This window comes from Lactuca virosa, chromosome 2, assembly GCF_052849685.1.
Source record: "Lactuca virosa cultivar CGN04683 chromosome 2, Lactuca_virosa_CGN04683_v6, whole genome shotgun sequence".
Classification (NCBI taxonomy): domain Eukaryota; kingdom Viridiplantae; phylum Streptophyta; class Magnoliopsida; order Asterales; family Asteraceae; genus Lactuca; species Lactuca virosa.
Window position 1 is genome coordinate 3,602,435 of NC_136427.1, and position 17,269 is coordinate 3,619,703.

General features: G+C 36.3%; 1 protein-coding gene across 1 annotated transcript; it reads right to left on the minus strand.

The window, feature by feature from the left end:
- Positions 1-9,173: 9,173 nt before the first annotated feature.
- Positions 9,174-10,016, minus strand: LOC145156205 (uncharacterized). Its single transcript, XM_079075677.1, has one exon. The coding sequence runs from the start codon at positions 10,014-10,016 to the stop codon at positions 9,174-9,176; it is 843 nt and encodes a 280-aa protein (XP_078931803.1).
- Positions 10,017-17,269: the final 7,253 nt, after the last annotated feature.

Consider the following 17,269-nt stretch of genomic DNA (forward strand, 5'->3'; position numbering starts at 1 on the left):
GGCCACACAATGAAAACGAGAAGTGCTATTTCTTCTTACCATTTGTAAGTCAGTTTTCTGAAGGGAATAGAAGTATATGGACAAAGAGAGCATATCCATGAGATTCTAATGAAAATTGTTTACGTTCACTAAATTTGTGTTTTTGGTGGGGACAGAGACCAAACATGTTAAAAAAGGTTTGATATAGGGACCATATCGGCAACAAATGAATCCTTCGGACTATACCTGCATGATTTCGGAAAGCATTTATAGGAAGAAAATATAAGCACGTGGATGGTTAGGAAACCAAGCGGGAGCACATGATATTTTTTATTAATAAGTTTTCATTGACTTATGGCTACACGTTTATATCTCGATCACTATATTATTTTAAAATATATATAACAAATAAAAAAAGTTGAAATCAGAAATTTATTTTCTTATTTAATTTTAGTCTTGCATTCCAGCAAGGCACCAATGACCAAACCCACATGACCTCGATCCAAACTTTTGATTATAAAACCCTCTCAATACATTTTCTTCTGTACACTTCTTTAGACTTCCCACAATTTTGAATATTTTTGTTTGAGAGAACAAGATTGCAAGTCGGAGTTAAAAGCCAGGTATTATTTTTAATATTATATGTATTACTTTACAATCAATCCATGGTATTCTGTCTATGTATTTCCAACTAAACCCAAATTATATATGAATTCCACACTCAAATGGATCACAAACAGAAGAAGCAAATGTAATAATAGTCCTAAAACAAAGACGGACATGATTAGAAACTTTGTTTTCATTTTAATCTGATTTTTAAGTTTGAAATACACTAAACTAAAATGAACTATATATCTTCTTTCATTTTTTTTCTATTGGCCTCAACTTTCATATTTTTATATTCTGTTTCTTTTATAAAAAATAAACATTTTAAGATCAATCTTCTTTTAGTCACACAAAGACTCACATGTGTTAATAAAAAAATGAATCACATAAATCTCGTATGAACACAAAGTAAACGGTACTTTCATGTTATTATGAAATTAAGCCAAGGTTAAAACAAAATATATAATCCCCCAAATCTTAATCATGGTGCATTTTACTTCATAGTTTATATTTCGTCATCTCTAATTTAAGATCAATTTTCTTTTAATCACACACACAAAAAACACTTAGATCTGTTATGAAATATCTCTAAAAAACAGTTACATCCGGTATGAATATAAATAAATGGATTTTTCATTATAAAGAGTTAGTGATTAGTAACCCCCAACTTAATCATTTTTTTTTTTGAAACGGCAAGTATAAATAAATGGATTTTTCATTATAAAGAGTTAGTGATTAGTAACCCCCAACTTAATCATTTTTTTTTTTTTTGAAACGGCAAGTCTAACCTACTCCTAAAACTACACCTTAAATCCACCTATGTCCACGACGGGACTTGAACCTTCAACCTCAAGGAGAGAGGGCAACACCGGATACCGCTGGGCTAGAAACCCTTTGGTCACATCTTGATTTGTATTATAGTGCAGTAGTTTGTTTGGTAACATCTTGATTTTCACTTAAAATGTTCGGGTTCCTCAACCACAACTATTCCTCTTTTTTGTATTATACCACTGGTACTTATAATGATAGATATAAATCTATGTCTTATTAATAATAAATCTTATAAAGTTTAGTGGTTAGCATCTTTTGGTTTTGTTCCAAAAATCAAAGGCTTTAAGTCCAATATATTGAAATTTATTTAACTTAAGTTATTGTTATGTCTTTATTATTATCACATATAAATTTTAATAGATTAACCAACAATTTAAATTAGGGATGAGCAAACGGACCGAACCGGCCGGAACCGGCCCGACCCGGACCCGAACCGGGAACCGGCTTCGGCCAAAATCAAGAACCGAACCGGCCCGGCGGTTCTACCGGTTCCGGTTTTTGCCGGGTTTTTGATTTTGGAACCGGTCTTCGAGAAATAGCAACGTATTTTTGGGTTACGGATTCGGTTTATGCCCGGTTTTTGTTTAGTACATATTTTTTTTACTAATTGTTTCAGTTTCATAAATGGTCTATAGATTTTCACAAATATATTATCCACTTAAATACAAACATCGATGACGGGTATGGAACATATACTACACACAAATTTCTAATGTAAAATATGACAAATTTCTCTGTTGAGGATAGCAGCGTGCAAATTGAGGGTTGTTTTCATGTATGTGTTTTGCCCCACTCTAGCCATATGCAAAAGAAAAAAGCAAACATTATAGGTCCCATCATCTAATTTATTATTTGTAAATATCATGGTTGCAGAAATCGGGATTAATCGGCAATTAATCGTGGATTAACCGTTTGGCGTTCTCCAACCGTCGAGGATTAGGGCATTAATCGGAAATTTAGGATTAATCGGGTTTTGCGGGATTAATCGGCCTTGGCGGGATTAATCGGTCAACAAAAGTCAAAAAAACTCGAAAAAATTTAAAAAAAAAGTCAAAAAAATCGAAAAAAAGTCAAACAAAGGTCAAAAAAACTTTTAAAAAATTCAAAAAACCAGCTTTCTTTTTTTACTCCAAAATTTTCAAATTTTCAAAATTTCAAATATTATACAAAAATGTTCATATTTTGGTATTTCCAAATTTCCAAATTACAATTTTTCTTATTTTCTAATTTTAAAGTACTTGTTTTTTTTTAAGATATATTAATATTTAATTAATTTTAATATTTTATTAATAATTTATGGTCCCCGATTAATCCTCGATTAATCCCCGCCAAGACCGATTAATCTCTTAACACCAGTCGACCGTCGAGGTACCGTCAAACGATTTTTACAACCTTGGTAAATATATTAATGCTTGTAATTAAAAATACTTGATAATAAAATTAACTAAATTCAATATATTACACTGTCCATTGCTATGTAAGGAAAATCATCAACGATATTACGAATCAATGCGAATTCTTCTTCCAGATTGTCATTCCACACCTCTCATATCTGAATCAAATCGCTTTTTGCTAAAAGCGACATATCTCGACACAATTATCGAATTATTTATCAATATCTATTGTAGGAATACACACATAACCTTGAGTCGCCGAGTCGTGCTTCAGTGCTTGGATTCCGTGGATTTTTTTTTACGATCACTTTTTTTTTACGTCCAAGTTAGAAGTCCAAACGACAAAAAAGGCATGGTTTTTTTTTAAAGACTATCCGGTCCGGTTCCCGGTTTTGGGCCGGTTCCAACGACCGGTTCTTACCGGGTCCCGGTTCCAAAAATTGACGAAATTATAGTACCGGTCCCGCCCGACCGGTTCCATCGGGTTTCGGTTCCGGTACCGGTTCCGGTTCCGGGACCGGTTCCGGCCGGTTCCCCGGTCCATATGCTCATCCCTAATTTAAATATGTTTCTAACTGATAATAAATCTTTTCTAGTTGAGTGTTAGCATCTTTTGGTTTTCATCTAAAAGCCAAAGGCTTCAAGTCACATATATTGAAATTTATTTTCTTTTAAATTTAACTTAAATTATTCCTATCATCTATCTTGTTATTACATATAAATTTTAATAAATTAAGCAACAGTTTGGATGATCACATTTAAGCATTTATCAAAACATAAAAACCATGAATCATGAATGTAATGCTCAATCTTATATATACCTATCTTTTCACAGTGAAATTACGGCCGTTAAAAATACCATTTTGCAAAATGACTTTTTACTCTAATTCAATTTTATGTGGAATTATGTCATAATTAATTCGGGAAACAATGAAGTGATTTAGCTGAAAAGGAATTTTGTGATTTTTTTTGGAAAAGGTCTTTGTGATGGGACCATTCATAAAATAATTTTAGCAAAAAAGGCATTTTGCTATATGGAAGGTTATTTTGTGATAAGTGTTCAAAGATGATATTTTATGATGAATAGTTGGTATTTTGTTATAGTACACCACCTATTCTCGTAATTTTAATCATCAATCATAAACTTCACAATAAAGTATTATGTTAACACAAGAAGCTTATGTTAGTTATTTATACTAGTAAAACTCTATTCTTTGTGAAATGATCTTTAGAGGCAATTGTGTTCGTATTATGAAATGAGCCGAGTCAGGATTTAGAATAAATGAACTTATATTGTAGTAAGATAGTAAATGTATTTTATATCCGAATTTTGTAATATAGCCTTTAACTTTGAAAGAAAAAAATTACAAAGACAAATTTTTCTAAGAGCATTTATGACATTGAACCTCATCTTGAGGTTCATAACATTATCATAATAGGTCATGCCACATCAATCACATATGAACGATCACCGCAAGAAGATTGGGCAACAGCGGCGACGCCTGTCGCCGCTAAAGGTTAGGGATGTCGCCGCTAATACCTTTAGCGGCGACGTGTCGCTGCAAATGCGTCGCCGGTAATGCTTCGTCGCTAATACGCTTCTTGTCGCCGCTAATACTTGCACGTCGCCGCTATTGACCTGTCACCGCTAATACTACGCGTCGCCACTTATACTTTGTCGCCGCTAATACATATATGTCGCCACAAAAGATGTCGCCGCAAAAACTGTTTTGATTTTTTTTTTTAATTTATTTATTTAACATTAAATTTATAATCAATCCAAATATTAATCCATATTGCATTTATAAAATCTGATAACTTTTTATAGAAATATTAATCCATATACAATCAATCCAAAATATTAATCAATACCACATTCTAAAATATTCTTCCAAATTACAAAACATTTCATAAAATCCTAAAGTAACTACTCGTCCTCATCATTTCCTTCATTATTTGGTGGCGGCAATGAGCGAAACCACTCTTCCAATGTTGCAGAACATGTCGGGTCCTTTAGTATTGTTTGCAGCATTTCCAACTATAAAGAAAACAAAATATATTAACAACATATCATAATAGCATTATAATTAATTATACCATTCTACAAAATATCAACATATCAACATATCAAATACACTTAAACATACATCTACTTTCCATTATAGCATTTACTTTCCAAAATATTACCAAACTACAAAATATCAACATATCAAACCATAACCAACATATCATTATACCATTCTACTTTCCATTATAGCATTGTACTTTCCAAAAATTACCAAACTACAAAATATCAACCTATCAAACCATAACCAACATCTCATTGTGGTTGTTCTTGTGTCACTGGTTGTTCCTGATCGTACATGGACACAACGGTAGGGGGTTTACGCACAATGCCTCTGATATGTCCGCATCGAACACCCAATATTCTTTCAAAACAATTTTTTATATCAGTTGGTGCTAGACCGCTTGCTTCAGAAGTAGCTTGGGTTCGTTGGTTGATCTCCTCGAGTAAAGCATTCTGTATTTTTAAAAAATAATAAAAATCATAAAAATTAGATTACTAAATACCCTCGACGATATAAACACTTATATGAAAAATACAAATTAACCACTTACGTATTGTTGCTCGACTGCAGGACTATAAAATACCCACTGGCGATTGGAATTAGCCTTACGAAAAACTTCGATTCGACTGATATCCTATTTAACATTAAAAATTAGATTACTTATACTTTAAATAAATATTTAAATATATCATAACTTAGTTCTTTGAAACATGCATTGCTGTATGAGCTCGACCCCCCTCTGTTTATAACTACTTGTTTTGCACGACATTCTTTGTTTGACGCCGAACGCCTTAAAAATTCTGGCGTTTGAAAATGTTCGACTGCCTTCGCCCAATTTTCATGTGACATACCATTAGGGGGGTTGTTTAATGCGGCTGGGATATCTGCAGGCCCCCCGATTTCCCTAAAATAAGAATGAGCTTTACTTTTTCGGCCTCTGTAAACTTTTGCAAGATTCGAATCAATGCTCCGCAACAATTGAGCACGCTCCGGATCCATGTTAACCTTATCCAAATCAAATTTATTCTGCAAAATACAAAAAATTTAGTTAATTAAATAACAATCACAACTAAACTTAAAATTGTATCCAAGTTACCTTTAGATGTACAACTGTTGCGTTCCTTAAGGCGGGGGAAACATTGTCCCAACCATATACGTTGAAAGGGACATTGTTCCACAAATACCTCCCAGTTTCATGTGTGAACCAATTACCACGCTTCCCGACAGGGGAATATGTGATCTCCCTGTCGAAATCCAAATCCACGGGCTTTCCCTTGTTTTCCCGTATCAACTTTCCTAGCTCTTTGACATGCCCCTTCTTTTTTTTGGAAGCTCGGCTGAAAAAATACAATTAAAAATATTAGTCATGATAACTTATTATAAAATAATAAAAATAGTTAATAAATATATCATAATAGAACTCACCATCCTGTTCGTGTTGACCACGACCAAAGCCTACTGGAGGTGGTGGATCCCCGGCTCCATCACCTCCATGTCCAAGCCCCATAACATCGGCCATCATGGCCAAGAGTATCGCCCAAGTAAACCTCATCTGCAGCCTGTAAATTACAAGATGTACAATATAAAAATACAATATGAATAAAAGTTAGTTACCCTGCGAAATTGTAAGATATACAATATAGACAAACAACATAAATAAAAGTTCGACAAACAATATGAATTAAAGGTACATTTCAAATAAAGCTTCTATTACAAAAAAAAATTATTTTTTTAATCAGAATCTTCATCATATACTTCAATGTCTTCTTCATCGGTATCATAATCAGAATCGCCATCATCATAATCAGTCTTTTCATCGGAAACATTATCGATTCTACCCGTTGGCGGAGGTACTTCAGTCTCGTCTTCATCGTCATAATCAGCATTGTTTTGAGCTACATCAACATTGTTTTGAAAGTATTGTGAGAAGTCGATAAAAAGTCTAGCTCCAGATGAAGAGTTGTTTTGAACTATGTCAACATTTTCGGCCTCCACATTGTCGACATCTTGGACAGAGTCACTGTAAGCATTTTGGACACGAGCATTGTCGGATGGTAGATCCCAAATATTTCGATGATTAACATGCTCGACGACACAACGAGGGTTGTTGTTTTAGTTTCTTCGATGATTAACAGGCTCGCGGATGTAGAACACTTGTTTGGCTTGCGAAGCATATATATGAGTTGATCATCTTGGTACGCTTTTTTTTCTGTGTCGATACTTATGAAATTATCATCAGGAATATCTACCGTATCGAACCACTTGCACCGAAATATTACAGTCGAATAATCATATGGATATTGCACCTCCATAATCTCTTCTAACTGGCCATAATATTTCTCTCCATTCTCACCAACCGCTAGAACCCCAGAGTTTTGTGTTTTGCGTTGTGCATCACGACTAAGTACCATAAACCTAACATCGTTGACTATGCACGCGGTGTAAGTATAAACATCCATTTGTGAACCCATTGAAAGGGCTGACAACTCTTTGTGGAATTCTGGAGAGTTTTCTTTTTATATCTGATAAACCTATTAAACATATGTTGATGTGTTATGTATTCTTGATTCGTTATATTTATCAAAGATATTTGTTTGTTAATTATTATTACCTTTTCAAGAAACCATTAGGGAAATTCGGTCTTTTCGTCACTTTCAGGATGTTCATATTTAAATTTTCTATATATATATATATATATATATATATATATATATATATATATATATAATTGATGAATGAAAAAAAGTGACAATAAATAATAAAAGATAATTAAAAGTAAGAATACTTACTCGATGTATTGTCTGACTTCTTGACAACTATTCAATATAAACCATTCTATATTACGTTTCTCCCTTATATCAAGATGTTTGATTTGCGTTGCGCTCGTCGGTCGACACTTGGACTCAAACATCCAAAACTTTGTTTTTTCAATGATAACATCTACGTTTCTTTCAAGGCGAGTGACATCTCGAAGGTACATCGAACAAAATGACAAAGCTTCTTCAGCAACATAACCTTCAGCTATACAACCTTCTGGCCTCGCCTTATTTCTGACATAGTTTTTTAGTTTTTTCATATACCTTTCAAATGGATACATCCATCTCATACATATCGGGCCTCCGGCAATCGCTTCATCAGGTAAATGCAAAACTAAATGAATCATAATGTCAAAAAACGCTGGAGGATAAATCAACTCTAACTTGCACAAGATTCTAATAATGTCTTCTTTTGCTTTCCTCATATCCTCCACCTTTAGTGTTCTGGAGCAAATTTGCTTGAAAAACGTACAAAGATCTACAATTGGTGTAGAAGTTTCTTTGTCCAATAATGCTCTAACTCCAATCGGTATCAAACGTTGCATAAGAATATGATAGTCATGAGATTTCAACCCAATAATGTTAGTATCATTATCTACCAATTTCTTACTGATGTTAGATCCAAACCCATCAGGGAATTTAACATCTCTTATAAATTGACAAAAGATTTTGCGGTCGGGTTTCTTGAATGAGTACCTTGCATGTGGTCTAGTGAACTTGTTACCCTTTTTTTGCAACCATTGATTACGCCGGATATTCAGATTTCTCAAGTCCTCACGTGCATTTGATGTGTCTTTACTCTTATCATTCATCATAGAAGTACCCAAAAGGCTCTCACCCACATTTTTCTCGACATGCATCAAATCTATGTTGTGCTTCAGCTGCAGAGAAGACCAATACTCGAGCTCGAAAAATATGCTACGTTTCGACCAGTTCAACTTGAATCCTTGCCGATCCATGTTTGCCTTGAGAGTGTTAGGATGTTTACCCGGTTTACGAAGTATTAGACGACCTAGTTGCTCTTGTATGTCTTCATTAGTAAAGTGTCTCGGAGCGGGTCTTGTCTCGGGTTGCCCGTTAAATTTCAAACTCATCCTTAATGGATCATCAACATCTAAGAACCGACGATGACCGATATAAACGACTTTATTTACTGCACGGTACGAAGGAGTGTCTTCATTGCAAGTTGGGCATGCTCTATACCCTTGTCCGCTCCAGCCCGATAAACTACTACGAGCTGGAAAGTCGTTTATTGTCCATAACAACATAGCTTTCATCGTGAAGAATATGTTTGTCACTGCGTCTTTAATACGTACGCCTGATTGCCACAAAAACTTAAGCTCTTCCACTAACGGCCTAAGGAAAACATCTATGTCCTTTCCAGGCGCTTTAGGGCCGGGAATCAACAAGGCCAACATGAATGATGACTCTTTCATACAAAGCCATGGTGGCAAATTGTATGTGGTGAGTACAACTGGTCACGTACTATGTGGATTACACATGTTACCAAATGGATTAAAGCCATCAGCTGCCAGCCCTAGACGTATGTTGCGAGGTTCGCTCAAGAAGTCAGGGTAATCTACATCAAATTTTTGCCAAGACTCTCCATCAACGGGATGACGCATCACACCATCTTCTGATCTCCCAGTACTATGCCATATCATATTTTTAGAGGTGTACCATGAACAATACATACGGCGTAGTCTAGGGGTCACTGGAAAGTACTGTAACACCTTATGAGCCACTTTCTTACCCTTGGTGTTTTTATCAATCCACCGACTCTCTTTACAAACGGGACAAACTTGCAATGAATTATGTTCCTTCCAGAAGAGAAAACAATCGTTTTTGCACACATGAATTGACTCGTACCCCAAACCTAACTTCTTCAGTTTCTTTTTTGCTAAATAATATGAACGGGGAACCTTGTTATTTGGTGGAAATGTCGAATGCAACAACTCAAGGAGTTGATCAAATGAACTATCAGTCCATTTGTTGTTGACCTTCATATGCATCAGCTTTGCTAAAAAATCAAGGAAAGAAAACGTACAACCAGGATATAACTTGGTTTCGACTGCATCTAACAACTCTTCAAAATCATCATCGACACCACTACCCCCTGTATTCGAGGTTCCTTCATCGAGGTTTGTATCATTTTCTCTCGGTTCCCACATAACATCGTCAATAACATCAGCCATCTCGTTGCTTGGCGATACGTCATCTACAACTGGAGGGATTAAAGGTTCACCGTGATATATCCACGTGTCGTATGATTGACTGAAACCATATATACGAACATGACGTCTTATTGCTTTCGGATCCATAAAGTAACGATTATCACATTTCTCACACGGACATCTGGTTTCACCTTTACAATCTAGGTGTAACATGGATCTCACGACAAAAGAGTCGAGTCCTAGCTGGAACTCGGGAGATTGACGATGTGGATTAGTAGTCCAGCTTTTATCAATAGACATGATGCAACTAAAACATAATTTAGTGTTTAAGGTTTACTCTACGGGAAACGAAAATCAAGTAGAGTATTCATAAAGTTGATGATTCAAAAAGTATCCCAACATGGGAACACATGAACAAATAATCAGAAATGGATAAAGTATTAAAAAAGTATATATATATATATATATATATATATATATATATATATATATATATATATATATATATATTTAAACTAATTTTATTTTATTTTAATATTAACATTAACTTGATTTTAAAACTACTTTAATTTGATTTTACAATTAATTTATTATTTTTTTATTGATTTTTTTAAAATTAATTTAATTTAATTTTATAATTAAATTAAAATTACTAGAAGTACGTTGCTATTAATAACCTAATTAAGCTAAAGTTGTAATGACCAACATTAAGTCACTAAAAGTATGTTACTATTAAGTTGGTTTTATAATTGATTTAATTTGATTTTATAAAGGTAACTTAATTTGATTCTAAAGATAAATTAATTTGATTTTCTAATTAAACAAAATCAAACAAATGTATATATACATCCAATTTCGATATCCAATTTCAATTTCATGCCAAATTTCATTTTTAAGCCAATGTGGTATAAACAAAAATTACAAAAACATACACAAAATGCATAAAAAACTTTGGATTCAATTAAAAGGATTTTTCCATAATAGGGTAAACTTTGAAGATTTTAATTGAAGTTTATTTGTTTAAGACTAGACTTTTAATTATTTTTTAGAGCAAGGGACCAAAACCGTACAAATCAGAAGTTGAGGGGCTGATCATATATATTTTGTAATGGAGTTTGGTTAAATCAGGAGGTTTGATACCTCCTGCTTCCTCCTCATTGATCCTTCATGCGCAGAGAAGCAAGAAAAAAAATACTAATGGTCTTGTGTTTATAGGTGATCTAATAACAATTCAAGAGGCAATTTCCCACATATAGCATCAATTTATATATTCATGAACAGATAATAAGCAAGAAAAAAAATACGAATGGGTCTTGTGTTTATCGGTAATATAACAACAATTCAAGAGGCAATTTCCGACATATAGCACCAATTTATCATCCAAAACAGAAAAATAATAGGAAATAGAAGGAATTTGAGCTTGAATGTGGGCAATTTCGGAATTGAGCTCAATGGTAGGCGGTAATGGGGGAAGGTGTGGCGGTCTTGTGGCGGCAGGAGGGCTAGCACCGCCTTAAATCTTCTTCCTCTACTTAGTCGACTGGTGAATGAAAATGAGAAGCAGTAACTGTTGGGTTTTGAGCATTCTAACACTTCCTAAGTGTACATGCAACCCTATTAAACCTTGGATCTATGTTTGTCTAAGATACATGCAAAATATTATTTTCCAAGGTTTATAACCTATCTAGCATGGCATGGGGTACTTTTAACCATAAAAGAACTAGATGAATTACATACCTTTTGTTGATTGTTGATTCCTTGGAGTTTGAGAGCCAAACACCAATAATGTGAATGCCTCAAATGGAAATTACAAATCACCACAAACTTGGAAAATATATGAGAGAGTATACTAACTCTTGATTTTTGGCCACCACACTTACACACACATTAGTGTCTTTTTCATGCAACATAAGCTTGTTTATATAGTGTACATGGTTAGGGTGAAACCCTAATAACCCATGTCTTTTCCTCTTCCAAGGATCCATGGGTAAAAGCTCCATGGATCATCCATGGACTTCCATATAAGCTAAGCCCATTTCAAATGAGTGTTAGCCCACACCATATAAATATAATAGCCCATGATTTAATTAGTCTTCCTTTTAATCACTAAATCAATTCATAACTAATTCAAGATTAAAACTAATTAAATAACATGACTATATATTAATATATTATAACTTATAATATATTAATAAATCGTAAGTATACAATTCTCATAAAATTATCCATAACTAATTCGGGTGAAGTGCAACCCAAATGGACCATGCCGGGTCGGGTCAAGTATATACCAAATAAGTTATGGACTTAGACACCTTATCCAACAGACTCCCACTTGGATAAGTCTAATAACTGTATTTGCCTATATTAATTCAGGAACCAACCGGCAATCGTAGCTCTCGAAAACTCTTGTGAACTATGAAGCGCCATTTTAGATAAGTGATCATATAATCCTCTGCTCTCATGATATCAGCCGGACAAATACATGGAACAATGTCTTACTTATTGTCTAGCAGTTGTTTCTCGATTTCCGATTTGTTTGACAAAGAACTTAACTGAACACATCAATTTAGTTCTGACCGGGCCCGGTACATGGGTCAACACAAAATCATCGAGGGGCCCAGATATCGCTTCTATTTCTAGAAGGAACAGATAAACTTCGACTCATATGCTTGTTCTACTACTTGTTGAATTGTACACAAAGGCACGTTTTATAACATCAAGTTACTGATGCGTTTACGTGCAATCAATGCACAACCAATTCATAGGTAACAACTCATATCTCTAGGTTTGAAGACTTATATGATATTATCGTCTCACGATCACTCGAGATAAATTCCATGAAGTGATACAGGTGAGCGTGGGTTTATTCCAATACTCATAACTTATGAGCACTCATGAACGTTGTAGCAACCATTGCTATGTCTAAACACCTTTAGCCATCTACAAACCCAATTCATGACAATCTTGATTCATACCTACTTCCGACGTATGACCGATTGTGGAGGTTTGAATAAATTAATTATTCTGGAAGTCAAAACATGCAAAACTGAAACAATAGTAAATAATTGACAATGATAGTAACACTTTACTCATAAATAAATCACACGTTTTATTCATCATCAAACGTCGATTACATTTTACAAGTTTTAGAAAAATTATCTAATCTGTAAAACTAATATCGTCCCTCAGCCCGATGTGCCTCGCATGCTGCAAATGCTTAACCCTCGTCAGTCCCTTCGTAAGGGGATCCGCAGGGTTCTCATCTGACGATACCCTCTTTGCCACGAGGAGTCCCTCTTCTATCTTGTGTCTTATGAAGTGATATTTTCTGTCAATGTGTCGGGATCTTCCATGATCTCTTGGTTCCTTGGCTAAGGCAACCGCACTATTGCTGTCACAGAAAATCTCTATAGGCTCCTTAATAGCTGGTACAACTCCAAGGTCTCCGATGAAGTTCCTCAGCCATATCGCCTCCTTTGCCGCTTCACTCGCTGCTATGTACTCTGATTCACAAGTCGAATCAGCTACAGTCTCCTGTTTGGAACTCTTCTAAGTGATTGCCCCTCCATTTAAGGTAAAGACCCAGCCCGACTGAGATCGGAAGTTATCCCTATCAGTCTGAAAGCTAGCATCACTATACCCTACTACTCTCAAGTCATCACTCCCACCAAGGGTAAGGATCCAATCATTAGTCCTCCGCAGGTACTTGAGAATATTCTTTACCGCAATCCAATGAGCCTTGCCAGGGTTCCCCTGATATCTGCTGACCATGCTCAAAGCGAAGGTCACATCAGGACGGGTACAAGTCATAGCATACATGATCGAACCAACAGCGGATGCATAAGGTAATCGACTCATCTCAGTTATCTCATCTTCTGTACTCGGGCTCTGAGCCTTGCTCAGTTTGGCATTGCTTTGGATCGGTAATTCTCCTTTCTTGGAATTCTGCATGTTGAACCTTTTCAACACCTTATCCAAGTAGATACTCTGACTAAGTCCAATTAGTCTTTTACTCCTTTCTCTTAATATCCTTATCCCTAGGATATAGGTAGCTTCTCCAAGGTCCTTCATAGCAAAGCACTTCCCAAGCCAGGACTTAACCTCCTGCAAGGTTGGGATGTCATTTCCTATGAGTAGTATGTCATCCACATACAGTACCAAAAAGCTAACTATACTCCCACTAACTCTGACATACACGCAGGACTCATCTTCACTTCTTGAGAAACCAAATTCTTTGACCTTTTCATCGAAACAAAGATTCCAACTTCGAGATGCTTGTTTCAATCCATAAATGGATTTCTCAAGCTTGCACACTCTATTGGGGTACTCTGCATTGACAAAACCTTCTGGCTGATTCATGTAAACATCCTCAGCCAACTTTCCGTTAAGGAAAGCGGTTTTGACATCCATTTGCCATATTTCATAATCATGAAATGCAGCAATGGCTAGCATAACCCTAATAGACTTAATCTTTGCTACTGGTGAAAAGGTTTCATCATAATCAATACCCTGAGTCTGAGTAAACCCCTTCGCAACCAGTCGAGCCTTATAAGTGTGCACCTTCCCATCCATGTCGGTCTTCTTCTTGAAGATCCATTTGCACCCGACTGTCTTACGGCTTGGTACATTGTCAACCAAGTTCCAAACTTGATTGTCATATATGGACTGTATCTCGCTGTCCATAGCCTCCTTCCATTTAGCAGACTCTGGGCCTGCCATGACTTCCTTAACACTGTTAGGTTCATCCAGATTTACCAGTGTACTGTCACTGATAAATGTATCACCTTCCGTAGTAATATGAAATCCATAATAAAACTCAGGTGTGTTCCTAACCCTTGTGGAACGCCTCGGAAGTATAGACTCGTCAGCTGCATCAACAGGAATTTCCTCCTCACGTTGATTGCTAGTGTCTGAGGTTCCTTTACCAATTGAGTCTTGAATTTCTTCAAGGTCAATTTGCCTCCCACTGTCTCCTTGGTTTATAAATTCTCTCTCTCGAAAGACCCCTCTCCTAGCCACAAAGACCACATTCTCACTGGGTCTGTAGAAGAGGTAACCAAAGGATTTTTGTGGGTAGCCGATGAAAATACACCTTTCACTTCGAGGTTCGAGCTTGTCATGAGTTTCGCGCCTCACGAAAGCCTCGCAACCCCAAATCCTGATATGGTCCAAATTGGGAACTTTCCCAGTCCACATTTCATGAGGTGTTTTGGCAACCTTCTTTGTAGGGACTAGATTAAGGATGTGGACGGCAGTCTCTAAGGCATACCCCCAAAAAGAGATTGGTAGCGAAGCTCGACTCATCATAGAGCGAACCATGTCCAACAAAGTTCGATTGCGCCTCTCAGCTACACCATTCAGCTGTGGTGTCCTGGGAGGTGTCAATTGTGAGACAATCCCACACTCCTTAAGATAGTCGAGGAACTCAGTACTAAGATACTCACCACCTCGATCGGATCGAAGCATCTTAATGTTCCTGCCCAATTGATTTACTAAAATCATCAATAAAAGTCACATAATAGCGATTAGCATCCCTTGTGGTGGTTTTGAATGGTCCACATACATCAGTATGTATAAGGTCCAACAAACCCTCACCCCTTGCACAAGTACCAGTGAAGGGTGATTTTGTCATTTTTCCAAGTAGACAAGACTCACAACTATCATTCGACTTGAGGTCGAACGACTCCAAGACTCCATCCTTTTGGAGCTGGCCTATGCGTTTCTTGCTTACATGTCCAAGACGACAATGCCACAAAGATGCTTTATCCAAGCTAGTAGAAGAATCAATACATAATACATTATTTCCTAAATTATCTACAACCGATACAGCTTCATACACACCATCACAAGGTAATGCTTTAAAATAAAGAACATTATTAAAGAAAGCATTAATACTACCAACTTCATTATCAAAAGAAAAGGTAAAACCTTGTTTGTACAAAGCATGAAAGGAAATAATATTCCTCGCCATTTCAGACGAGTACACACATTTATTCAAATCTAACTTTAACCCACTATCTAGCAACAAAGTATAAACTCCAATCTTGGTAACATGTGCAACCTTCTTGTTCCCCATGATTAAGTTTATCTTTCCGTGCTCCACATCCTCACTTCTTCTTAGGCCCTGCAAGTCACAACAGATGTGAATACCACAACCTGTATCAAGAACCCAAGAATTAGAATATGGTGAGTTATTAGACAATATAGTGTAAATACCTGCATGGGATGGTTTCACTTTCCCATCCTTGACATCCTGCAAGTACTTTGGGCAGTTTCACTTCCAGTGCCCCTTATTTTGACAGTAGAAGCATTCAGCATCCTTAGGGATGGCAGAAGGAGTGATAGAACCACCTTTGGTTCCAGATGAGGAGCCTTCAAGGGACTTTCCCTTGGTACCCTTCGAAGGGTGCTTCCTCTTCTTCCCTTTGCCTTGCCCGATAGCCAAAACAGGGGTAGTAGTAGGAGTAGGAGTAGCAACCGACTTACTCTTAAGACCACTTTCGACAGTCTTCAGAAGTCCTTGAAGCTTACTGAGTGTGAATTCCTCCTTGTTCATGTGGTATGTCATACGAAATTGATCATAACACGATGGCAAGGAGTGCAAAATGATATCAATTGCCAACTCCTTAGGGAAGTTCACATTCAGTTTCATTAGACGGTCCACATACCTTTGCATTTTCTGCATGTGGCTCGTGATTGGTTCGCTATCCTTCATACGGGTAGTGATCATGGAGGAGATTATTTCATACCGCTCTTGACGAGCACTCTGATGGTACCTTTCCATCAGATCCTGATGCATCTCAAAAGGGTAATAGTCATCATAGGACTTTTGGAGTTCAGCTGTCATGGTGGCCATCATGATGCATGCCACCTTGGTGGCATCTCTTTCATGTGCCTGATACTCAGCGACCTCCTCAGGAGTAGCAGTGGACTCATCAAGCTCCTTTAGCTCCTTATCGAGGACATATTCCTTGTCCTCGTAACGAGTAACCATCCTGATGTTCCGGATCCAATCCATGAAGTTGGAACCATCAAAGATGACCCTCCCACAAAGGTTCATGAGGGAAAAGGAGCCAGTAGGGTTAGAGCCCGAAGCTTTGTTGTTGGAAGACATCTGAAAAGAAGAAAACAAGTTTAGATTAGATATATCGAATCCTTAATAATACACCCAAATGTAATATTAAGGCTAGGATCCAACACAATATATTATAACTTAGAAGAGGGATGCCGTAATCTAAGCTATAATATATTTGAAGGTAGGTGAATGACGATTCACCAATTTCCACCATGAAAACGAAATGGATTATTAGGTTTAGTTGGTTTTTGAAATTCCTAGATTCTTTTGAGATTCATTGAACTTTTCAATGGCATGTTTCAATCTCGATTGTGCCCTTCAAGTT

Bases quoted from the DNA above. Each gene is read 5' to 3' on its own strand.
- LOC145156205 (XM_079075677.1), bottom strand. From the start codon at position 10,016: ATGGATCCGAAAGCAATAAGACGTCATGTTCGTATATATGGTTTCAGT.